Consider the following 26,577-nt stretch of genomic DNA (forward strand, 5'->3'; position numbering starts at 1 on the left):
CCTCCCTCCCTACTTCATCTAACCCTATCAGCATACTGTTCTCCATGGTGTGCTTATCTAGCTTCCCCTTAAATGCATCTATGCTATTTGCCGCTACTAATCCTTGTGGCAGCGCGTTCCACCTTCTTATCACTCTTTGGGTAAAGAAGTTTCTCCTGAATTCCCTATTCGATTTATTAGTGACTATCCTATATCTCTTTTATAATATGGAGACCAGGGTGGTGATTTTATACCCCAGAAATGGGTGGGAGTTGAAAATAGTTGGTTTTTTGGGTCGCAACCGCTAAATTTTTGGACTCTGTATTCCCAGTGGGAAGCCTGTACTTTTCCGCGCCGACGTTAAACCCGGAAATAAAGCCGGGTTGCGGTCGCGACCCAAAAAACAACTGTTTTCAACTCCCACCCACCCGTTCTTGGGGGTTTAAAATCAACCCCCAGAAATGTGAACAGTATTCTGTGTGGTCTAACCAACGTTCTATTTAAGTTTAATATAACTTCTCTGCTTTTCACTTCTATCCCTCTAGAAGTGAACCAGAGTGCTTGGTTTGCTTTTTTTTAAAAAAAAAATGGCTTTATTAAACTGCGTTGCTACATTTAGTGATTTGCGTATCTGTACCCAGAGATCCCTTTGCCCTCAACCCCATTTAGACTGTTTTCCAAGGAGAATGTGGCCTCCTTATTCTTCTTACCAAAATGCACCACCTCACACTTATCTATATTGAAATTCATTTGCCAATTACACAGAAGTTTATTAATGTCCTCTTGTATTTTGTTGCTTTCTTCCTTTGTATTAACTACACCCCCCAATTTGGTGTCATCCACAAATTTTGAAGTTGTACTTCCAATTCCCGAGTTCAAATCGTTAATATAAATTGTGAGCAACAGTGGTCCCAGCACTGATCCCTGTGGAACACCACTTCCCATCTTTTGCTAGTCTGAGTAACAACCCTTAACCCCTACTCTCGGTTTTGTAGCCAGCTTGCTATCCATTCTGCTACCTGTCCTGACTCCACATGCTCTGACCTTAGTCATGAGTCTACAATGTGGTAGCTTATCGAAGGTCTTTTGAAAAGCCAAATATATTACATCTACTACATTACCCTGGATACTTCAAAAAATTCAATAAGGTTGGTCAAGCATGACTTTCCCTTCTGAAATCTGTGCTGACTATTCTTTATTATATTTTTGTTTTCCAGATGTTTTTCTATTACATCTTTGAGTAAAGATTCCATTATCTTTCCTACCACCAATGTTAAGCTAAATGGTTTATAGTTCCCTGGACTTGTTCCATCTCCCTTTTTAAATATAGGAATCACATCAGCTGTCCACCAGTCCTCTAGCACTATTCCCTTTTCTAATGAATTTTTATATATGTAATAGTGCCTCTGCTATCTCTTCCCTGACTTCTTTTAATATGCACGGATACAATCCATCCAGACATGGGGTTTTATCCTCCATAAGTTTGATTAGTTATTAATTATCTCCCCACTTTCTATCTTAACTGTCTTTGTATCTTTTTTGATTTCTTTTTCTAATGTGATACCTACTTGTTAATTTCCCTGGTAAATACTGAGCCTAAGTAACTATTCAATATTTCAACCATTTCGCTGTCATCACCTATGGGTTTTGTGCACCCCTTAGTGGCCCTATCCCTATCCTGATATTTCTTGTAAACAATTTTACAACACCAAGTTATAGTCCAACAAATTTATTTTAAATTAAATTCCACAAGCTTCCGGAGGCTTCCTCCTTCGTCGGGCGGATGGTGCCTGACGAAGGAGGAAGCCTCCGAAAGCTTGTGGAATTTAATTTAAAATAAATTTGTTGGACTATAACTTGGTGTTGTAAAATTGTTTACAATTGTCAACCCCAGTCCATCACCGGCATCTCCACATCCTGATATTTCTTGTTATGTGTCTGCAGAATATTTTACTATTTCTTTTTATATTCCTTGATAATTTAATTTCATTGTTTGTCTTTGCTTTCCTAATTGTTTTTTGACTTTTTTTTACACCCTCTTCATATTCCCTTTTGTCATCCTCTTCTTTATTGTCAATGTACTTCGAGTATGCCTTTTTCTCTGGTTTCAATTTTACCCTTATTCCTTTAATCATCCATGGCGTTTCATTATTGGCTGTTTTTTTTTAAAAAGAGGGATATATTTCTCCTGGAATCTTTTGATCACCATTTTAAATATTTCCTACTGCTGTTCCCTCAATCTTTTTTCCAGTTTACCTTCCCTTGTTCCATTCTCATCCCCTCAAAATTAGCTTTATTCCAATCTATTACTTTTGTCTTTTGTCTTACTGATGTCTTTCTCAATTATTATTTTAAACCTCATTATGTTATAATCGCTATTGCCTAGATGTTCCCCTACGCTTACTTCTCTTATCTGCTCTGATTCTTTTCGCATTACTAGATCAAGCAGTGATTCCTCTCTTGTTGGGCTTCTCACATACTGGGTAAGAAAGGAGTCCAGTACACACTGTAAAACTGTATTTAGTATTCATTTAGTACCTCAGCCATACCCTCAGCCACCACAAGATGATCTCCTTTTTGGTCCCTAAATTGGCCCCACCCTTCCTTTGACTACCCTTTAACTATTTATATGTTTATAAAAGACTTGGGTTCCCTTTTATATTACCACTAATCTATTCTCATACACTTTCTTTGCCTACCTAACAACATTGTGGGAGAACCTTCACCACACAGACTGCAGCAGTTCAAGGGCAATTAGGGAGGCAATAAATGCTGGCCTTGCCAGTGACGCCCACATCCCATGAACAAATAAAGAAAACCATTTTCTTTGTCCCTCTCATTTCCTTTTTCAGTCCTCCTCTGTACTTTTAGTATTCAGCTTGGTTCTCTGCTGAATTATGAACCTGCCATTTATCAAAAGCCTCCTTTCTCGGTTTCAGTTTAATCTCCATCTTTAATCAACCAGCGAGCTCTAGCTTTGGATGCCCTTCCTTTCCCCCTTCTGGGAACGTGTCTAGTCTGTACCCAAACTATCTCCTCTTTGAAGGCTTCCCATTGCTCATTTACTGTTTCACTTGCCAATCGTTGATTCCAATCCAACTGGGCCAGATTTCTTTTCAACTCACTGAAATTAGTTCTCCTCCTGTTGACCATTTTCAGATTTGATTTTTCCTTGTTCTTTTCCATAACTACTCTGAACCTGATGATAGTAATCATGGTTTCCCAAATGGTCTCCCACTGAAACATGCTCCATTATCTGAGGAATTGCAATTGGAGCTGAACACTGTGATCATCAGCAAACAGCCCCACTTCTGACCTGATGATGGAGGGAAGTAATTGATGAAGGTGGTTGGGCCTAGGACGCTACCTTGAACTCATGCAGCGATGTCTTGGGGTTGAGATGATTGGCCTCCAACAACCACTACCATCTTCCTTTGTGCTAGGTATGACTCCAGCCACTGGAGAGTTTTCCCCCTGATCCCCACTGACTTCAGTTTTACTAGGGCTCCTTGGTGCCACACTCGGTCAAATGCTGCCTTGATGTCAAGGGCAATCACTCTCACCTCACCTCTGGAATTCAGGTCTTGTCTGGGTAAGAAAGGAGTCCTGTACACACTGTAAAAACTCCATTCCCAGTTCCCCTGTCCCTACTTCTTCTTGCCAGTTTATTTGGTACTCATTTAATACCTCAGCCATGCCTTCTGCCTCCACAAGATTTCCTTTTGGTCCCTAATCAGCCCCACCCTGCCTTTGACTACCGTTTTACTATTTATATATTTGGACCAAGGCTGAAATGAAGTTTGGAGCCGAGTGGTCCTTACAGCACCCAAACCGAACATAGGTGAGCAAGTTATTGGTGAGTAAGTGCCGCTTGATAATGCTGTTGACGACTCCCAAGTTAAATAACCTGCTTGCGTCTAAGTTGTCTATTGTTCTCATTTTAAAAATGTGGATCACAACCTTCCATTCTCCAATGAAAACAAATTTAGTTCTGTAAATCTTCCTAAATAAATTAAAGCTCCAAATGGCAGTATATTCCTCATCATTCTTCCCTGAACGCTCTCGGACATACTAAATCCCCAAATTACACAATACTTCAAAACTTGTCTCACTAATGATCTATACAAAGTTAGAATCACTTGATTTAAAGCCAAATGGCTACTTCATTAGCCTTGATGCTAATAATTTCACATTAACTGGGCACTTTTAAGAAATGGCCAATCATAACCCCTTTCACACCTCTGCTAATGCACACACCATCACATACACATTTCATTTATCTTTATCACAGATAAATGCAAGGTTTTTTTTTTACAATATTCACCTTGTGATTAGGATCCACATTAATCCAACTGCTTAGGTGACACAGAGGTGTTCAGTGTTACAGCACTAACCCTCAGTACCGCATAGCAACGAGAGAAACAGATTAGAGTCCCTGCTCTGCTTAGTAAGCCACCCTAGAATCATAGAAGTTTACAACATGGAAACAGGCCCTTCGGCCCAACATGTCCATGTCGCCCAGTTTATACCACTAAGCTAGTCCCAATTGCCTGCACTTGGCCCATATCCCTCTATACCCATCTTACCCATGTAACTGTCCAAATGCTTTTTAAAAGACAAAATTGTACCCGCCTCTACTACTGCCTCTGGCAGCTCGTTCCAGACACTCACCACCCTTTGAGTGAAAAAATTGCCCCTCTGGACCCTTTTGTATCTCTCCCCTCTCACCTTAAATCTATGTCCCCTCGTTATAGACTCCCCTACCTTTGGGAAAAGATTTTGACTATCTACCTTATCTATGCCGCTCATTATTTTATAGACTTGTATAAGATCACCCCTCAACCTCCTACTCTCCAGGGAAAAAAGTCCCAGTCTATCCAACCTCTCCCTATAAGTCAAACCATCAAGTCCCGGCAGCATCCTAGTAAATCTTTTCTGCACTCTTTCTAGTTTAATAATATCCTTTCTATAATAGGGTGACCAGAACTGTACACAGTATTCCAAGTGTGGCCTTACTAATGTCTTGTACAACTTCAACAAGACATCCCAACTCCTGTATTCAATGTTCTGACCAATGAAACCAAGCATGCTGAATGCCTTCTTCACAACCCTATCCACCTGTGACTCCACTTTCAAGGAGCTATGAACCTGTACTCCTAGATCTCTTTGTTCTATAACTCTCCCCAACGCCCTACCATTAACGGAGTAGGTCCTGGCCCGATTCGATCTCCCAAAATGCATCACCTCACATTTATCTAAATTAAACTCCATCTGCCATTCATCGGCCCACTGGCCCAATTTATCAAGATCCCGTTGCAATCCTAGATAACCTTCTTCACTGTCCACAATGCCACCAATCTTGGTGTCATCTGCAAACTTACTAACCATGCCTCCTAAATTCTCATCCAAATCATTAATATAAATAACAAATAACAGCGGACCCAGCACCGATCCCTGAGGCACACCGCTGGTCACAGGCCTCCAGTTTGAAAAACAACCCTCCACAACCACCCTCTGTCTTCTGTCGTCAATCCAATTTTGTATCCAATTGGCTACCTCGCCTTGGATCCCGTGAGATTTAACCTTATGTAACAACCTACCATGCGGTACCTTGTCAAAGGCTTTGCTAAAGTCCATGTAGACCACGTCTACTGCACAGCCCTCATCTATCTTCTTGGTTACCCCTTCAAAAAACTCAATCAAATTCGTGAGACATGATTTTCCTCTCACAAAACCATGCTGACTGTTCCTAATCAGTCCCTGCCTCTCCAAATGCCTGTAGATCCTGTCTCTCAGAATACCCTCCAACAACTTACCCACTACAGATGTCAGGCTCACCGGTCTGTAGTTCCCAGGCTTTTCCCTGCCGCCCTTCTTAAACAAAGGCACAACATTTGCTACCCTCCAATCTTCAGGCACCTCACCTGTAGCTGTCGATGATTCAAATATCTCTGCTAGGGGACCCGCAATTTCCTCCCTAACCTCCCATAACGTCCTGGGATACATTTCATCAGGTCCCGGAGATTTATCTACCTTGATGCACATTAAGACTTCCAGCACCTCCCTCTCTGTAATATGTACACTCCTCAAGACATCACTATTTAGTTCCCCAAGTTCCCTAACATCCATGCCTTTCTCAACAGTAAATACCGATGTGAAATATCCATTTAGGATCTCACCCATCTCTTGTGGTTCCGCACATAGATGACCTTGTTGATCCTTAAGAGGCTCTACTCTCTCCCTAGTTACTCTTTTGCCCTTTATGTATTTGTAGAAGCTCTTTGGATTCTCCTTTGCCTTATCTGCCAAAGCAATCTCATGTCCCCTTTTTGCCCTCCTGATTTCTCTCTTAACTCTACTCCGGCAATCTCTATACTCTTCAAGGGATCCACTTGATCCCAGCTGTCTATGCATGTCATATGCCTCCTTCTTCTTTTTGACTCAGGCCTCAATCTCCCGAGTCATCCAAGGTTCCCTACTTCTACCAGCCTTGCCCTTCACTTTATAAGGAATGTGCTTACCCTGAATCCTGGTTAACACCCTCCTGCCATTTATAATGGAAACAGTTGACAGGAAGCGCGTGCAGATGCAAGATGATAGCTATTTTCAATGCTAAAAGGTGTCACACATCAATTGTTATTTTATAGTTGCGGTATTTCACTCAGATTGCACAATCTGATCACGAGGATCCCATAAATCACTCAAAATGCTTTCTGAAAATTTTACCTGCAATCTTTTCCCTCTAACTGAAATTTATCCAAAATAAGGGATTTAACAAAGCAAAAAAAAAATCAACTTCATTAAATTTATCCATTGAATTGTCCTTAATGGCTTCATTCGAGTTTTTACTTGAAGGCCTCAGCCTCTCCCAAAAGCTTTGACTTGGACTTGATATTTTTGCCCAGAGTTGAATTTGAATTGTGCAGAACATGTGCAGGGTACCAAATGTCCCAGAATGCACCAGTACAAGTCAGCTGAACTGATGGGATATTTTTCTTTAGTTCCTAGTACTTGCTGCCAAGTAGCTTTTCTTCAAATGATTTTGAAATACAAGGAGAAATTTCTAAACCTTTACTGAGGTAAATCTTACATTGTGTTTTTTTTAAAAAAATGCTGAGAGAATGAGAAAAGTTACTTATTACCTGTTGTACTTCTGTGTTGTAATCTATAAATCTTAGAAAGTGTATTAGTTCGAGGGAGAGGGTTTGTGTTTAGGAACATAGGAATGTGCAGGACCTGAAAAGACCATTTTACTCAGTCTGACCAACCCCTGAATGCACAGTTACCCACCCATTTTGCTCAATTGATTTTCTTGCCAAATGCCGACTCAATTCTCTCTTAAAATTACTAATGTTATCAGACTTGATCACCTTCCTGGGCAATCTATTCCAAACGTTCACAACCCTTTGTGTGAAAGTTATAGCTGATGTGTCCATTCACCTTCCCTTTCTGAGCCTTGTCCCACGCTCCCTTGTTGCCATTCTTAGGGCTAAGGTAAACAGTGCATCAGGCATCGACTTGTCGATTCACTTAAGGATCTTCAATACCTGAGTAAGATCCATAATGTAAACAAACTCAACTTCTGTAGTCTGATGCCAGATATCAGACAAGTAGGTAGTCCTTCACTGAATCTTTTCCAGTGTCCTTCCTACAATATGGCGCTCTGAACTGTACACAGTATCCCAGATGGGGTTGAACCAATGTCTTGCAGAGTATCAGTATCACATCTTGTGATGTGTTCCATTCCATGCGCTATACAAGCCAAGAGCCTTTATACCACCACTGCACACTGTTCAGTCAGTTTCAAAGAACAGTCCACCAATACTCCCAAAATCCTTTTCCTGTGCTGTATTCTGTACACTAACACCATTTTGTTTACAGTTAGGTGTTTATTCTCCTGCCCTAATCTCCTCACTTTGCATTTGACAGTTTTGTCTCTATTCCGTTTCCAAATCTTTGATATAATGTGCACTGGTTGTTTGGGCACCCCATTAGTCACTTCCTGTCACTCTGACACGGCTCCACAAGTGACCACCTTCTGTGTTTCATGGTACCCTTCTGGAGGATAGCTTCTTTTACCCATGACAAATGTCAGATTCATTGGACTGTAATTTTCCAGACAGACCTTTTGCCCTTTAATTTAAAATATAAAAAAAGATAGTGGTCAGGTTCCTCCTCTCCAATTCTTGGTACAACTCCCAATTCTAATGATTCCCTAAAGATCCATGCCAGACACGATGAATTGTGTCAGCCATTTCATTAAATGCCCTTGTGTGCAGGCCATCCAGCCCTCGAGTCTTAACCTCTTTCAGTGCCTTCAACATTTCGGTCACTTCCTTATAAGTAATTACTGTTGTCCTCAAATTTTGAGGAAGAAAATTTTGACTTTGTTCAATATATAAAGGTATAACCATTGGCAACTGCAAAATTGATAGCAACTCTTAAAACTGGCATTTAAAGATATTTCAGTGACAGATTACAAAATGCATTTAATGCATTCTTTTGCTGGTGTCAAAAACAGATGAGTCAAGCATAATTAAGAAAGTGTATAATCATTCATCTTGGCCAGAAGAGCTTTTAAAAGAAACATAGGAGACTTAGTAAGAATTAATACATTTGAAAACAAGAACCATTCACTCCTGCTGCCGTTTAAAAACCTTATAATGTGGCACACATCATACTCTAGCTATTTAACCTTACAATCAGCAAGCAGACAGACTGGGTAGTATGCTTTAAGGGTATTGACAGTGCTGTAGTTTCACTATTGGAGTGTCTCGTGTAAAATTAATATCCGTTATTAGATGTTAGTTTTTCAATGACATGCTTAAAAACAGAAGTTATAAATTAAATTACAATGTGCTGTATATTAAGTGTGACAAGATGATTCCAAAGGGTAACTTTTTCCCACCCACAACATAAAAGTGACAAGATTATTCATCTATAGACGCCTTAAATCTATTAAAGCTATCCGTTTCACTACGATGAAATACAGTAGTTATAAAATCACTTTAAAGAAAATCTATCTTTCTCCCCATCCTCAGGAAAAATTTCAATGCATATTTTAATAAAAAATGAACCAAAAATACTTCTCTTGGATTCCAATGACTCAACAAGTTCATCGAGTGAGATGAGCCACACAGGCCAGGCCAGGTTCAAACCTCAGATTGTGCAGGGTTGGCTCAGACACAGCTGTGGTAGGGGTACTACAATTGGATTTAGTACCTCAGGAGAAATAAAGAGACGACTTTGTTCCTGTCCACTGTTTCACATCCCCTGCTGGAAATGGAAGGCAGGAATGGGCTTGTTCATGATGCTCTGCAGTCAAGTAGTCTTTTTGATATTCAGACAAGAATAATGGCCAAACGAGCAAGGTACCAGAAGTGTCGGTTGCCTGTGGCACATACACCTGCAAGGAGTCAAGACTTCAGGAGGGATGGGGAGAAAACTCAAAAAAAAAGTAAAATCTAAAAAAAAAAGCACTTATCTGAACTGCTATAGCTGCATTTCTACAAATTTTAAGGTGGTCCTAATCCCTTTAAAATACTCGAGAGGACCTAAATTCAATTACATTAAGCAATTTAAAACATGAGACAATAGCTGAGATCTGCAGAGAACAAACACAAAATTCCAATCTTAAATCGGCCAGAATTGGCAAAATGTCTTTTCACCAATTTTCCCTTTAATTACTTTTGGCTTTTTGCATACCACTTTCATTACTAGCACTACAAGAGAGACTCCTGGGCTTTGAATAATTAGTGTTGTAAAAACATTGACAAAAGGGCAAATGCAGTCTAAACAGAACTACCCACTGGGGCCATATCATCTATTAATGATAACAGTGTACACATATGGTAGGTTATGCAAGTACATGCTCAGTACAATAATCTATAGTGTTAATTCATTAAAAAAACAATACCGAACGCTAAAACATTTTAGTTATATCAGCAAAATTATTACTTTTGATACACAAGTGTACTTTTAGTTAAATCCAATGTCTAATCTTTCCACAGAACTGGAATTAGTGACAAATATAAATCACTAATGCTCTGCTACACCCCTTAAAATGATCAGTCACAGGAAATTTATCACATGACTTTAAATTACCACATCCACCCTTGGCATAAATAAAAGTCTGAGCAGCTCTTAAAAAATGTACGTCTTGCACAAATTGTTTGGTTATTCTTGGCTTGGTACAATGATTACATGATTAAGTTGGTAATCAAATACACAAAGGGAATGTTCCCAGCATACTTTTTAAACAAAAGAAAACCATAATATTTAAGAGATCTTCTCTGATGGTACATTTAACTCAGTTCCTAGTGGGCCCACAGTACAAAACTAACAGTAATTCAATCTCACTCAGGCTTTAAAAGATGGCTGGTGTGGAAATTGGAAAAATCTGCAATGGTGGAGAAAGGGGTACTCTTCTGAGGTTAGAGGCTGTGCCTGAGGCATATCATTGAGGCAATGTATTGCAAACTTTATTCTGCTGCTGGCTATGCTACACTGGACCCTAAGTTCAATCAAATATGGGAATGTCTCAGCCAAAGTATCAATGATTATCTGCAATTTAAGAGGTTTATGGCAAGTGCACTTTATATTATTGCTTAACTATGTCAATAATTTAATAAATTTCACATTTCAAAGTGAAAAGATTCAAATATGAAGTGATGAGAAGAAATTAGGATAGTTGCCTGTTTTCAGATTCTGCCAATTTTTCATATACTGAGCCTCCCTTTCTCATTCATGACATTTGGAGTATGTGTCAAAGGCCATACCTCACTTCCTAAAGGGGAAATGTAGGCTTAAACTAAGTCGTTCTTGCACGCATAAAAGGTACAGATTATAGATGGACACTAGCAATGATCTTGGAGTTGTTCAGCTCAGCATTTTTAGTTCAATAATGGAGTTAGCATTAGGGGTCCTTAAAGAGGAATAAATGTAAAATGTCCAGGAAAAAGTTGGAGGAACAAAAAAAAAGAGATTGCATTTATATAGCACCTTTCACATCCTTGAGACATCCCAAAACATTTCCCAGTCAACTAATTGGTTCTGAAGTGTAGTCACTCTTATATAGGCAACCAAGATAGCCAACTTGCACAGAGCCAGGTTCCACGAACAGCAATGAGATAAATGACTAGTTAATCTGTTGTGGTGGTGAAGTTATGAAGATTTAAACTTAAAAAAAAAACCCGTACCATTTTTCTGAGAAAAAGAGGAAAGGTTATTCATCAGGATATGACTGGTTTGTAGCTAGTACCTTTTGTTTCAAGTGAAAATATGGCAGCAGTGGATTTGCTGATTCAGTAAAATGCAATTGGATTCTTACTGCATACTTAACTCCACATCAATTCAGTGGACTGACAGCAAGAAATATGTGTTATGTTTGCACTTCTGCAGTGAAAATGAAGCAATGTTCAGTCTTTGATAAATCAACTGTGTAGGCACATGAATTTTTTATGCCTCTTATCAGCATAGGTACGCAGTAGCATTATTTTCTTGTCTTCATTTGATTAATGCCTTAAGTTCATACATTTTCAATAAAAGTGTTGCTAAACTATTTTGCATTCTGGCTGAAAGTTTTGAGAGTTAAAACGTCTCAATTAGTTATTTAGATTCCACCCCAAAGAATTTGATTCAATTACTGCTTAATCTTAAAAGTATTAAACCACCACAAGGACTCACTTAACTTAAAGTCGCAATATATTCGTTAAAATATTGTAAATTAATTTTTAAAAGAAAAAAAAACTTATGGGAAAAATAAAGCTAGTATATATTGCAAAGCAATGCTAAATCAATTAATGCCGTATAATGGTATTTTTTTTGGGGGGGGGGGGAAACTAGGGAATGACTAGGGCTTCAACTTTATCCTGTTTGGAGACTTCCTGCAGATGTTGACACATCTGGGACCTTTATCTTAATTTCCAAGACAATGGGCGTGGAGGAACAATAGGATTTAGGTGTCCATGTGCACAAATCACTAAAAGCTACTGCACAGATACAAAACGCAATCAGAAAGGCTAATGAAATGTTGGCCTTCACCTGAAAAGGATTGGAATTCAAATGTGAGGAAGTGATGCTTCAGTTGCATAGAACCTTGGTCAGATCCCATCTGGAATACTGTGTTCCATTTTGGGCACCAAATCCCCGGAAAAATATATTGGCCTTGCAAGGGATACAGCGCAAATTCACCAGAATGATACTAGGGGTTAAAGGATTACATTATAAAGGACAGGTTGCATTAACTTGACTTGCACTTCCTTGAGTTTAGAAAGTTGAAGGGTAATCTAATTGAGGTATCCCCCAAAAGAATGTAGATGCTGGGCCAATTGAAATTTTCAAAACTGAAATAGATTTTTGTTAAGTAAAGGGATCAAGGGATACGGAACAAATACAGGCAAATGAAGTTCAGGTATAGATTAGCCATGATCTAATTTGAATGGCAGAACAGACTCGAGGGGCTGAATGGCCCACTTCTGTTCCTATCTGTGGGAAATTGTCAGACATAATGTACAAAATAAATATATTCATACAATGCAAAAAAGGAGACACATCAAAAGAAGAATTTCATGGCTAAAGAGAGATTAAGACTAAACTAAAACTTAAGAGCGAGGCATATGATGAAATTAGGGCCAACAGTACTAAAGAAATTCATAAGGAATAGAGAAACTGCAGTAGGAAGGTGAAAAGAGGGATTAGAAGGGTTAAAATGGAATATTTTTTTTATTCATTCGTGGGATGTGGGCGTAGCTGGCAAGGCCAGCATTTATTGTCCATCCCTAATTGCCCTTGAGAAGGTGGTGGTGAGCCGCCTTCTTGAACCGCTGCAGTCCATGTGGTGAAGGTTCTCCCACAGTGCTGTTAGGAAGGGAGTTCCAGGATTTTGACCCAGCGACGATGAAGGAACGGCGATATATTTCCAAGTCGGGATGGTGTGTGACTTGGAGGGGAACGTGCAGGTGGTGTTGTTCCGATGTGCCTGCTGCTCTTGTTCTTCTAGGTGGTAGAGGTCGTGGGTTTGGGAGGTGCTATCGAAGAAGCCTTGGCGAGTTGCTGCAGTGCATCCTGTAGATGGTACACACTGCAGCCACAGTGCGCCGGTGGTGAAGGGAGGGAATGTTTAGGGTGGTGGATGGGGTGCCAATCAAGTGGGCTGCTTTGTCCTGGATGGTGTCGAGCTTCTTGAGTGTTGTTGGAGCTGCACTCATCCAGGCAAGTGGAGAGTATTCCATCACACTCCTGACTTGTGCCTTGTAGATGGTGGAAAGGCTTTGGGGAGTCAGGAGGTGAGTCACTCGCCGCAGAATACCCAGCCTCTGACCTGCTCTTGTAGCCACAGTATTTATATGGCTGGGCCAGTTAAGTTTCTGGTCAAAGGTGACTCCCAGGATTTTGATGGTGGGGGATTCGGTGATGGTAATGTCGTTGAATGTCAAGGGGAGGTGGTTAGACTCTCTCTTGTTGGAGATGGTCATTGCCTGGCGCGAATTTTACTTGCCACTTATCAGCCCAAGCCTGGATGTTGTCCAGGTCTTGCTGCATGCGGGCACGGACAGCTTCATTATCCGAGGGGTTGCGAATGGAACCGAACACTGTACAATCATCAGCGAACATCGCCATTTCTGACCTTATGATGGAGGGAAGGTCATTGATGAAGCAACTGAAGATGGTTGGGCCGAGGACACTGCCCTGAGGAACTCCTGCCGCAATGTCCTGGGGCTGAGATGATTGGCCACCAACAACCACTACCATCTTCCTTTGTGCTAGGTATGACTCCAGCCACTGGAGAGTTTTCCCCCTGATTCCCATCGACTTCAATTTTACTGGGGGTCCTTGGTGCCACACTCGGTCAAATGCTGTCTTGATGTCAAGGGCAGTCAATCTCACCTCACCTCTGGAATTCAGCTCTTTTGTCCATGTTTGGACCAAGGCTGTAATGAGGTCTGGAGCCAAGTGGTCCTGGCGGAACCCAAACTGAGCATCAGTGAGCAGGTTATTGGTGAGTAAGTGCTGCTTGATAGCACTGTCGACGACACCTTCCATCACTTTGCTGATGATTGAGAGTAGACTGATGGGGCGGTAATTGGCCGGATTGGATTTGTCCTGCTTTTTGTGGACAGGACATACCTGGGCAATTTTCCACATTGTCGGGTAGAAGCCATTGTAGTCGCTATCTGGAACAGCTTGGCTAGAGGCACAGCTAGTTCTGGAGCACAAGTCTTCAGCACTACAGCCGGGATGTTGTCGGGGCACATAGCCTTTGCTGTATCCAGTGCACTCAGCCGTTTCTTAATATCACGTGGAGTGAATTGAATTGGCTGAAGACTGGCTTCTGTGATGGTGGGGATATCGGGAGGAGGCAGAGATGGATCATCCACTCGGCACTTCTGGCTGAAGATGGTTGCAAACGCTTCAGCCTTGTCTTTTGCACTCATGTGCTAGACTCTGCCATCATTGAGGATGGGGATATTTACAGAGCCTTCTCCTCCCATTAGTTGTTTAATTGTCCACCACCGTTCACGACTGGACGTGGCTGGACTGCAGAGCTTTGAGCGGATCCGTTAGTTGTGGAATCGCTTAGCTGTCTACAGCATGTTGCTTCCGCTGTTTACCATGCATGTAGTCCTGAGTTGTAGCTTCACCGGGTTGGCATCTCATTTTTAGGTACGCCTGGTGCTGCTGCTGGCATGCTCTTCTACACTCCTCATTGAACCAGGGTTGATCCTCTGGCTTGTTGGTAGAGTGAGGAATACGCCAGGCCATGAGGTTACAGATTGTGCTGGAATACAATTCTGCTGCTGATGGTCCACAGTGTCTCATGGATGCCCAGTTTTGAGCTGCTAGATCTGTTCTGAATCTATCCCATTTAGCACGGTGGTAGTGCCACACAACACATTGGATAGTGTCCTCAGTGCAACGATGGGACTTCATCTCCACAAGGACTGTGCGGTGGTCACTCCTACCAATACTGTCGTGGACAGAGGCATCTGCGACAGTTAGATGAATATGATAAAGGCTGAAAGATAATACAAAGGGAAATAAGGACTTTTTACGTAAAAAGTAAAGCAAATAGTAGTAGGATAGGACTGCACCGGGATGAAGGAAAGGAGTCCAATTGTGGAGGATGAAGATGTGGTAGTGATATTAAATATGGTGATTTTTAGCAAATGATAGTGAAAGTGAGAATTTTGGTCTGGTCGAGGAGGATATATCAGATGGTTGTAGAAAACGAATTGGCTTCATGCACCCTAGGTTGTTGAAAGAAGTCAGAGGGGTGATAGCAGAGGCTCTGGCCACAATTTTTTCAACCCTCCTTAAATATGCATATAGAGTTGAGAGATTGGAGATTAGCCAATGTAACACCTTTGATCAAGAAAGGAGAGGAGAAACAGAGCAACTATCAACCAGTTACCTTGTGGACAAACTCTTAGTTCTCAGGTTAAGGGCAACACTGGCAAGGCCATATATATTGTCTATCCCTACAGGTGGTGGTGGTGGTCGGCCTTCTCCTTGAACTTGTTGTGATGGTGATCCCAAAATGGTGTTCGGTAGGGAAATTCTAAGATTTTACCAAGCTACGAAGGAACAGTGGTATACGTCCAAGTCAGCGTGGTGCGTGACTTAGAGATGGCAGCGACTGGCTAATCCTCAACAGACCATGGTTTGAACCCTAGGGCTTATAGGCCTGTATAGTTCAGTATCACACCACAGGATGCACTTATCTATTCAACAATTCAGGTTAATTGTTAAAGATATGTAACAAGTACAAAAATGTTTCCTTTAAATAAAGGGTGATTTTCACCCCCAATTTAAAGTAGGTTGCTCATCTCTGAAAGGAACTCAGTCCATTGAGCATAATCTTAAAAATTTTTGGTCAAATGAGGACACATTATGGATAAACAACGTATGGACAGAAATCTCTTTGGTTCTAGTTTGTTTTTTTTTAAAATGGGGCGGCAGTATGAGAAGGGAAAAGGATTAATGCTGACTGGTAGAAAATAAAAACTACAGAAATAATTAGAAGTGTGAAACACTCACCTATAGCACCGTCAAAACAACAAGAAATGCCTTTTGGTGTAAAAATGCTGCAATATTCCTTAAATGTTAGTCTTTGTATTATGTAAGTTACAATATTTACAAGCGTTTGCCTTACAAAGCAAGAAACCTGGAATTCATCAACGTATTGATCTTAGTCTTGACAACTTGCAATAATTATGATTTATCAGACACTTCTGTCCAATAAGTTTTGTAATTTGATAATTGGTTGTAAAATCCCTTACATAGAATAGAAATAATTCAACACAACACGCCTTTTCCTGGGATCAGGACCAGGGCCAATTAATTCATAACAAATGGTGCTCGTCTCACATACACCCATGACCCAATTCCTTTACTTTTCTCAATTTGAAGGTTGTTCTCTTTTCCTCCATGATTTTTACCACTTTCCAATGCATCCTTTACTTTGTCCCTTTACCGGCTTTTATCTGACTTCACTGGCACTTTATTTTCTTCTTGGGACTCCCCAGTGGTGGAACCACAAAGACCAGTAAGGCAACAGTATCAATTTCCAGCTGTGCTGTCTCAGCTGATCTCAGGCAAGACAGTGGCAAGGATGCTACAATTAGACTCAACATCCATCAGGCATGAGGTGGAAAACTAGCCAGGGTTTGTGCTCCTGATCACTTTCCTGTTGGAAGTACATATTTTTGGATGTCAAGGTTTAGGTTAGGCTGCGGCACCTCCGTAGTCAAATAACCAACCAACAATCACGGAGAAGGAACACACAGAAAAATGGCTATTTAGGCAAGATGCTGGAAGGAACCTTCAGCCTGTAGAAATATATTGCAGCAAGCAATCAGTGTCTTCAGGAGCAAGGCAGGAGTGGAGAAAGAAGGGCAATTAACTAGCAAGAAAAGCAAAATTTCTTCATGACTCTCTTCCTTTTCCCTCCATTCCTTTGCAGCATGCTGTAGTGCTAACTGTACATGCACTAAAATCATAGGGAAGACAAAGTTTGTGAATGCAGCCCAGTCAAAACCACAGGCATTCAGGAAAATATCAAAGTTAGGATTGGGGTTATTGCCCAACTCCAATAAAAAACAGTAAAGGTTAGCAGCAAGTGTACACACAGTATTTTATGGACAAATTAATTATGAATTTGGTCATAAGACCTATGCATCAGAAACTATTTGCATAAGGACATCAGTCAATAAGCACTACGGCATACTATTATCTTTCCTTCCCCAAATACAACTATAACATATCTCAAGCAAGCATTACTTGTTCAGAACAGTTGAGAAAAGGAATTTCAAACTCAGTACAAGCAAGATACCACAGCAATAAATCATAATAGGAGAGTCTCACTTCAGTTTTTAAAAAAAGTATATAGTTACTCTGCAGTTGACTTACCACCATATTTTACTGCTACACTTTTTAAAACAAAACTCAATATGCATTGATGCCCTGCCATAACTCAAACATGAAAATTAATCAAATACTTTAGAAAAAAGAATGAACACCTCATTCATCATGAAGTTGAAGTCAAAAGCTGCTAAAGATTGTTTACTTAAATATCATCTCACGTCTGCATTATGTCCTATTTCACAATTCGACAATTATATTCAACACTTAACTGCTGTTGGTTTATTTTTCCACAACATTTTAGATGTTAAGGAAACTAGTAACAGAATAATGTATCTACTAATAATGGTCCCTTTCCACATACAGTAGTTAAATGTGGGTCGGTGTCAGCATTGTTTGACTTGATCCTCCCTACATATTTGAGGCATTAAGGTGAACTTGATTTTTAATTCTTTACAGATTGTTGTGATTGTCTCATTAGTCTGACATTATATGTAGTAATTAAATGATCCATCATGAATACAACTTTCCCACTACACTCCAAAGAGGCAGATTTTCAGTCAGAAAACAAATGCATATCGGCGTATGTTGCATTTATGTTAATTCACAAACACAGCTATTTACATTTATATTGCATCTTTAACTTAGAAAAATGTCCCAAGGCACTTCACAGAAGTGTAATCAAACAAAAATGGACACCAAGCCAAAGGAGACAACAGGAGGAGTAACTGAAAGCTTGGTGAAAGAGCTGGGTTTTAAGGAGGGTCTTAAGGGGAGGTGGAGAGGCAGAGGTATAGGGTGGGAAACTCCAAAGCGTAGGGCCTAGGAGGCTGATGGCACAGCTGCCAATGGTGGGGCGAAGGGAGGGGATGCACAAGAGTCTAAAGTTGGAGGAATGCAGTGTATTCTGCAAAGTGGGGGGGGGGGTGTAGAGCTATAGGAAGTTGGATATAGGGAGGAACGAGGCTATATAGGGATTTAAGTGTGAAGAGAGTACTTCACACAAGTACTTCAGAATTACAAAAATGAAGTCAAATTTTCTATTCTTTTCAATTTGTCATTTCAGAAATTTCACCAGCAATGTTGGTAATACAAACTGGATATAAAGAGGTTAAAAAGTACATATCATACACATTTACTCAGTAAGGGCACAATGTTACACCCATTTTCTATTTCACTTTATCTGTAGTTTATGTAAATTGTAATAAACCCTATCTAGTTATGAGTTTTAGATAATGATTTTTCCTTAATCCTGAATACTTCAAAACTATTCTTATTTTAACTCTTAAAATAGGTCCAATAGTTTTTTTAAAATGCAGATCATTTAAATGATGGTTACTGATAAGGACTGACTGATATAGATTTATAAGATTCTTTAGCATACACTGATTTGGCCAAATACCTCCATCTGTACCTTGTGTAAGTAACTGTAAATTCCGAACTTCTTCTCGTACTCTCAGGTGCAAGACTTGCTGTAGCACATGCTGTCGCTGAGTCTCTTGGACAATACCCATTCTTTCCAGCTTCTTGTCAGTCAATCTCAGAAGTGCTCGACCTGGGAACATATAATTTACAGGTGTTTCTATAAACTAATCACAACTGAAATGGTTAAAGCTCACATTACTAGAAGGAAATCTATTGCAGTTAAGAGGGTTGAAGCAGACAGAAGTTAATTTTTTTTCCAGTTTTAATGATAAAAAAATATTAATAATGACATTCCAAATATTTAAAAATTTAACTGTTAGTTTTCTCCACAGTCATTAGGAGTTATTGCACTTTTAAAAAGTAGTGAAGAACTGGTATTTTTCAGTGTATTTTTTGGTGGCGTAAGTATTTTCATTCCAGCTGGGCAGATGGGTAAGTTTACGAATGTTCATTGATTTGAGTGATTGTAGCGTAGCATGCCCCTTTAATTCGTAGCTGTGAAACCGCCGGTGAACCAATGGGAGCAAGTTCACGGTTTCCGGATTTTAGTGCGCATGTGTGTGAACTTACTCCACGATTCACCAGCGGAGAGGACGCCATTATGGAACGGCGTCCGGACATCAGTAATTTCTGGTTCAATAAGTTTTGCAAAACAAAATGTATTCGCATGGGAAGAATGACCTGCCCATTCATTTTGATACCAAAGCCATGTAGCAGCTTGTGAATACAAGTTATGGAAATAACCAACATTTAAAGACTGAACAAAAAGCAAAATGCTGCAGATACTGGAAATCTGCAACAAACAGAAAACACTGGAAACACTCAGCAGGTCAGTGACAAGCAACAGGGAGCTCGGGGTTGCACCTGCCAACAGAATGGAGGCATTCAACAAAGCAACCACCTGTTCTGTGTTTGGTCTCCCTGGTGTAGAGGAGACCGCACCATGAGCAGCTAAAGACTGCTAGTTTCTCAAAGTTAGATACTCAATCAGAACTGTCCAAAACTCCTAGTCGCATAAACCACAATATTCCCCACCCACTTATGTGATGTATGAATGACTTGATAGCTAAACCAAACTTGCACTAAAGTAGTTTAGTGCTCCATATTAATTGAATTGCTTTCCCAGGACTGTAACAATGCTGACTTTATTCTTTTTGCCCAGGGTCATTTTTTTGTTGCTCACTATTCATTTTGTTCATATGAAGATCAATAAGCTGAAATAGTAAAGAAGTGGAAAATACAAACAAGGCATTTAAAAGTCACTGTAAATCAACATCTTTATAGCACAAAATTTATTCAACATTTTAAAGAAAAATTACAATAACCTTTTGAAGAACTACACGAACCAGAAATCTTGCACATAGCAACCAAGATTTATTTGTCAGAGAAACCAGAAAGGAAGGCTGCTGAACTTCATATTTGCCAAAGCATCTTCAGCTTCAAGGTTCTGAAAGTATGTACAGAAGGTTTCTAGTATGCCATTTGCAAAAGAAACAAACAATCTGTCAGGAAGTCATCTGCTTTCTTTAGAGAAGAAAATTTGTTTTAGGCCATTAAGTTAAATATGTTTGTCCTTGTACAGTAACCTAACAGATATGCTGCTGGTTCCCAGGCCCAGCTCTGAAAAGAAATAGTATCCCATGACAGGAAATTACTAATATCTTAAAATTTGAGTTAGCGTGTATAAACATGCAGATTGACAATGGAAATATAAGCCTTCCCAAGTGTACAGGAAGTTGGAGGGAAAGAGTGAAATCTACTTAAAAAAAAACTAATAGAAATAAACAGTAACATTAAAAGGAAAAATAAATATCTTGCAGTTTGCATTCAATGAAACTATGGATTTTTTTTTTGAAAAATCTAATTAGTCCTCATTTTTCAAATTAAATTTTCTTCCATGCTATTTTTTTTGCCATCTGTCTTCAGTAAGTTCCACAGGGAAAACCTTTCATGTATGTGTCCTGTTAAGAATGCTTTAGGAGTGCTACATGTAATGCATATTGCATCCTTCTCGTTCTTATGCAAAATGGCCTTTTCCTTTGTTGCACAAAACATTGCCATAATCCCAGTTCTTTCCGTAAAAGATGTAATTAAAAATTTGTTCCGTTAATCTCTTCCATAATTAAGAAACGAGGTGCTTCTGGGAAAGTAGGAGTCTTGGTATGTAAAAAGTTATTTTTAAAAATTGAGAATCTATGTTTTCTTTTTTATTCCCCTTTAACCAACATTCTAGATTCCTCCATCACCATCCCTGGGTGCGTCCTGTCCCAATGGCAGGGAGTCCCCAACATGGCTTCAGGTTAAACATGGGCAAGTAAACCACCTGCTGATTACCACCTACCTTAGCTGATAAATCAGTACTCCTCAACTTGGAGGAAGCATGGAGGGTGGCAAGGACACACAATTTACTCTGGGTGAGGGACTTCAATGTCCATCACCAAAAATGGCTTGGTGGTACCACCACTGACCAAGTCCTGAAGGTTTTTTTTTTAAATTCGTTCATGGGATGTGGGCGTCGCTGGCGAGGCCGGCATTTATTGCCCATCCCTAATTGCCCGTGAGAAGGTGGTGGTGAGCCGTCTTCTTGAACAGCTGCAGTCCGTGTGGTGAAGGTTCTCCCACAGTGCTGTTAGGAAGGGAGTTCCAGGATTTTGACCCAGCAACGAAGAAGGAACAGCGATATATTTCCAAGTCGGGATGGTGTGTGATTTGGAGGGGAACGGGCAGGTGGTGTTGTTCCCATGTGCCTGCTGCTCTTGTCCTTCTAGGTGGTAGAGGTCGCGGGTTTGGGAGGTGCTGCAGTGCATCCTGTGGATGGTACACACTGCAGCCACTGTGTGCCGGTGGTGAAGGGAGTGAATGTTTAGGGTGGAGGTTGGGATGCCAATCAAGCAGGCTGCTTTGTCCTGGATGGTGTCGAGCTTCATGAGTGTTGTTGGAGCTGCACTCATCCAGGCAAGTGGAGAGTATTCCATCACACTCCTGACTTGTGCCTTGTAGATGGTGGAAAGGCTTTCGGGAGTCAGGAGGTAAGTCACTCGCCGCAGAATACCCAGCCTCTGACTTGCTCTTGTAGCCACAGTATTTATATGGCTGGTCCAGTTAAGTTTCTGGTCAATGGTGACCCCCCAGGATGTTGATGGTGGGGGATTCCGCGATGGTAATGCTGTTGAATGTCAAGGAGAGGTGGTTAGACTCTCTCTTGTTCGAGATGGCCATTGCCTGGCACTTGTCTGGTGCGAATGTTACTTGCCACTTATGAGCCCAAGCCTGGATGTTGTCCAGGTCTTGCTGCATGCGGGTGCAGACTGCTTCATTATTTGAGGGGTTGCGAATGGAACTGAACACTGTGCAATCATCAGCGAACATCCCCATTTCTGACCTTATGATGGAGGGAAGGTCATTGATGAAGCAGCTGAAGATGGTTGGGCCTAGGACACTGCCCTGAGGAACTCCTGCAGCAATGCCCTGGGGCTGAGATGATTGGCCTCCAACAACCACTACCATCTTCCTTTGTGCTAGGTATGACTCCAGCCACTGGAGAGTTTTCCCCGATTCCTGTTGACTTCAATTTTACTGGGGCTCCTTGGTGCCACACTCGGTCAAATGCTGCCTTGATGTCAAGAGCAGTCACTCTCACCTCACCTCTGGAATTCAGCTCTTTTGTCCATGTTTGGACCAAGGCTGTAATGAGGTTTGGCGCCGAGTGGTCCTGGCGGAACCCAAACTGAGCATCGGTGAGCAGGTTATTGGTGAGTAAGTGTCGCTTGATAGCACTGTCGATGACACCTTCCATCACTTTGCTGATGATTGAGAGTAGACTGATGGGGCGGTAATTGGCCGGATTGGATTTGTCCTGCTTTTTGTGGACAGGACATACCTGGGCAATTTTCCACATTGTCGGGTAGATGCCAGTGTTGTTGCTGTACTGGAACAGCTTGGCTAGAGGCACGGCTAGTTCTGGAGCACAAGTCTTCAGCACTACAGCCGGGATATTGTCGGGGCCCATAGACTTTGCTGTATCCAGTGCACTCAGCCGTTTCTTGATATCATGTGGAGTGAATCGAATTGGCTGAAGACTGGCTTCTGTGATGGTGGGGATATCGGGAGGCAGCCGAGATGGATCATCCACTCGGCACTTCTGGCTGAAGATGGTTGCAAACGCTTCAGCCTTGTCTTTTGAACTCACGTGCTGGACTCCGCCATCGTTGAGGATGGGGATGTTTACAGAGCCTCCTCCTCCCGGTAGTTGTTTAATTGTCCACCACCATGCACAACTGGATGTGGCAGGACTGCAGAGCTTTGATCTGATCCGTTGGTTGTGGAATCGCTTAGCTCTGTCTATAGTATGTTGACAAATGTAAGGAATCTTACAACACCAGGTTATAGTCCAACTGTTTTATTTGAAAATCACAAGCTTTCGGAGGCTTTCTCCTTCGTCAGGTGAACGAGTGTGGGATTCCATGGAAGGTTACCGCATTTATAGTCAAAGAACAATACCTGGTGATTACAGATAATCTTTCCAACTGCCCGTTGTCAAAGCAATCAAAATGTTCAAACAGAGTGATGTTACCTACAGGACCACCGAATACACAAACGGCCAAAACAAAAAAGACAGACAGGCAGAGAGAGAGAAACATCCGAAAGGAAGAGAAAGACAGAGAATGACCCGTTGTGTTAAAAACAGATAACTTTTTTTCACTGGTGGGGTTACGTGTAGCGTGACATGAACCCAAGATCCCGGTTGAGGCCGTCCTCATGGGTGCGGAACTTGGCTATCAATTTCTGTTCGATGATTTTGCGTTGTCGTGTGTCTCGAAGGCCGCCTTGCAGAACGCTTACCCGAAGATCGGTGGCTGAATGTCCTTGACTGCTGAAGTGTTCCCCGACTGGGAGGGAACCCTCCTGTCTGGCGATTGTTGCGCGGTGTCCGTTCATCCGTTGTCGCAGTGTCTGCATGGTCTCACCAATGTACCATGCTCCGGGGCATCCTTTCCTGCAACGTACGAGGTAGACAACGTTGGCCGAGTCACAGGAGTATGAACCATGTACCTGGTGGGTGGTGTCCTCTCGTGTGATGGTGGTGTCTGTGTCGATGATCTGGCATGCCTTGCAGAGGTTACCGTGACAGGGTTGTGTGGTGTCGTGGATGCTGTTCTCCTGAAAGCTGGGTAATTTGCTGCGAACGATGGTCTGTTTGAGGTTGGGTGGCTGTTTGAAGGAGAGTAGTGGAAGTGTGGGGATGGCCTTGGCGAGGTGTTCGTCGTCATCGATGACATGTTGAAGGCTGTGGAGAACATGGCGTAGTTTCTCCGCTCCGGGGAAGTACTGGACGACGAAGGGTACTCTGTTGGTTGCGTCCCGTGTTAGTCTTCACGGGACGCAACCAACAGAGTACCCTCGTAAAATTGAAGTCAATGGGAATCAGGGGTTAAACTTTCCAGTGCCTGGAGTCAAACCTAGCACAAAGGAGGGTGGTTGTGGTTGTTGGAGGCCAATCATCTCAGCCCCAGGGCATCACTGCAGGAGTTCCTCATGGCAGCTGTCTTCAGCTGCTTCATCAATAACCTTCTCTCCATAAGGTTCTAAGTGGGGATGTTTGCTAATGATTGCAATGTTCAGTTCCATTCACAATCCCTCAGATAATGAAGCAGTCCATGCCCGCATGCAGCAAGGCCTGGACAACATCCAGGCTTGGGCTGATAAGTGGCAAGTAACATTCATGCCACCCAAGTGCCAGGCAATGACCATCTCCAACAACAGAGTCTAACCATCTCACCTTGACATTCAACGGCTTTACCATCGGCGAATCTCCCACCGTAAATATTCTGGGGATTGCACTGACCAGAAATTCAACTGGACCAGCCACATAAATGCCGTGGCTTCTAGAGGAGGTCAGAGGCTGGGTGTTCTGCCTGACTCCCCACAGCTGCTTCACTGCCTACAAGGCATAAGTCAGGAGTACGATGGAATATTCTCCATTTGCCTGGATTGCTGCAGCTGCTACAACACTCAGAAGCACGACACCAGCCTGCTTGATCGACAGCCCATTCACCACCCTAAATATTCACTCCCTTCACCACCGGCGCACCGTGGCTGCAGTGTGTACCATCTACAGGATGCACTGCAGCAACTCGCCAAGGCTTCTTCGACAGCACCTCCCAAACCCACGACCTCTACCACCTAGAAGGACAAGGGCAGCAGGTGCAAGGGAACAACACCACCTGCACGTTCCCCTCCAAGTCACACACCATCCCGACTTGGAAATATATCGCCGTTCCTTCATTGTCGCTGGGTCGAAATCCTGGGACTCCCTTCCTAACAGCACTGTGGGAGAACCTTCACATGGACCACAGCGATTCAAGAAAGGAGCTCACCACCACCTTCTCAAGGGCAACCAAGGATGGGCAATAAATGCTGGCCTTGCTAGCGATCCCCACATCCCAATAATTCTTTTTAAATAAAATATTGCCTTACACATCTTAGGAACATCTGGGGCCCAAATTTCAAATCTCAGTTTAGAATGGCATAGCTAGAGAACAGCATTATTAATATCCAAAGATTAATCAATGTCCCTATATTATAGAACCATAGACTCTTACAGCACAGGAGGCCGCCATTCGGCCCATCGAGCCTGTGCCAGCTCCTAAAAGATATTCAGTTTAGTCCCACTCCCCAGCTTTTCCCCCATAACCCTGCAAATTAGTCCTCTTCAAGAACATGCCCAATTGCCTTTTGTCAGTTCCTGTGGAATCTGCTTCCAATACCCTCTCAAGTAGTGCATTCCAGATCTTAACAACCCTTTGTGAAAAAAATTCTCCTCACTTCCCCTCTAGTCCTTTTGCCAATTATTTTAAATCTATGACCTGTTTACCAACCCACATGCCAGTGTAAACAGTTTCTCCCTACTTGCTCTCTCAAAACCCCTCATTATTTTGACTACCTCCATTAGGTCACCCCTTAACCTGCTCTGCTAACAATCCCAGCTTCTCCAATCTCTCCACATAACTGAAGTCCCTCATCCCTGGTATCATCCTAGCAAACCTCCTCTGTACTCTCTCCAAGACCTCTTAAAGTGTGGTGCCCAGAATTTTACATAATAGTCTAGCTGAGGCCCAACAGTGATTTGTAAAGGATTAGCATGACTTCTTGGTTGTTGTATTTAATGCCCCTATTTACAAAGCCAAGTTTCCCATACATTTTCTTAACTACCTTATCAACTTACCCTGTCACCTTCAAAGATTTGTGAATATGCCCCCCAGGTCCCTCTGCTCTTGCACCCCCCTCAAAATAGTACCATTTAGATTATACTGCCTCTGCATGTTGTTCCTCCCAAAATGCATCACTTCACACTTATCCACATTAAAATTGCATCTGCCATGTGTTTGCCCATTTCACCAGTCTGTCTATGTTCTCCTGAAGTCTGCTGCTATCCTCTTCACTATATACTACGCTGCCAAGTTTTGCATCATTCGCAAACACTGAAATTGTACTCCCTGTACCCAGCTCCAAGTCATTTATATACAAGAAAAGCAATGGTCCTAATACCGACCCCTGGGGGACCCCACTGCATACTTCTCTCCAGTCAGAAAAACATCCGCTTACCACTACTCTCTGCCTCCTACCCCTTAGCCAATTACATACACAAGTTACCACCATCCCTTTAATCCCAAATGCTTCTATTGTTTGAATAAGTCTGTTTTGTGGTACTTTATCAAATGCCTTTTGAAAGTCATCTACTGCAGTATCTTTATAAACCCTCTGACAATTCAAAGAACTCAATCAGGTTAGTCAGACATGATTTGCCGTTAA

At 41.8% G+C, this 26,577-nt stretch overlaps 1 protein-coding gene across 2 annotated transcripts in view; it reads right to left on the reverse strand.

Annotated features, from left to right (window-relative positions):
* The window catches only part of samd12 (sterile alpha motif domain containing 12), a 154,682-nt gene that overhangs the window by 46,801 nt on the left and 81,304 nt on the right, over positions 1 to 26,577 (reverse strand). The window contains exons 4-5 of one of the 2 annotated variants that reach the window (XM_067980819.1): positions 18,755 to 18,895; positions 9,261 to 9,385 (exon numbers count right to left, since the gene is read on the reverse strand). In XM_067980819.1, the coding sequence (XP_067836920.1) occupies positions 9,321 to 9,385; positions 18,755 to 18,895 (206 nt within the window). In that variant the 3' untranslated portion in view covers positions 9,261 to 9,320. Of the gene's footprint in view, positions 1 to 9,260; positions 9,386 to 18,754; positions 18,896 to 26,577 lie in introns of those variants that run through there. The other variant, XM_067980820.1, reaches the window with a different exon arrangement.

This window comes from Heptranchias perlo, chromosome 3 (assembly GCF_035084215.1).
Source record: "Heptranchias perlo isolate sHepPer1 chromosome 3, sHepPer1.hap1, whole genome shotgun sequence".
In the NCBI taxonomy this organism is placed as follows: domain Eukaryota; kingdom Metazoa; phylum Chordata; class Chondrichthyes; order Hexanchiformes; family Hexanchidae; genus Heptranchias; species Heptranchias perlo.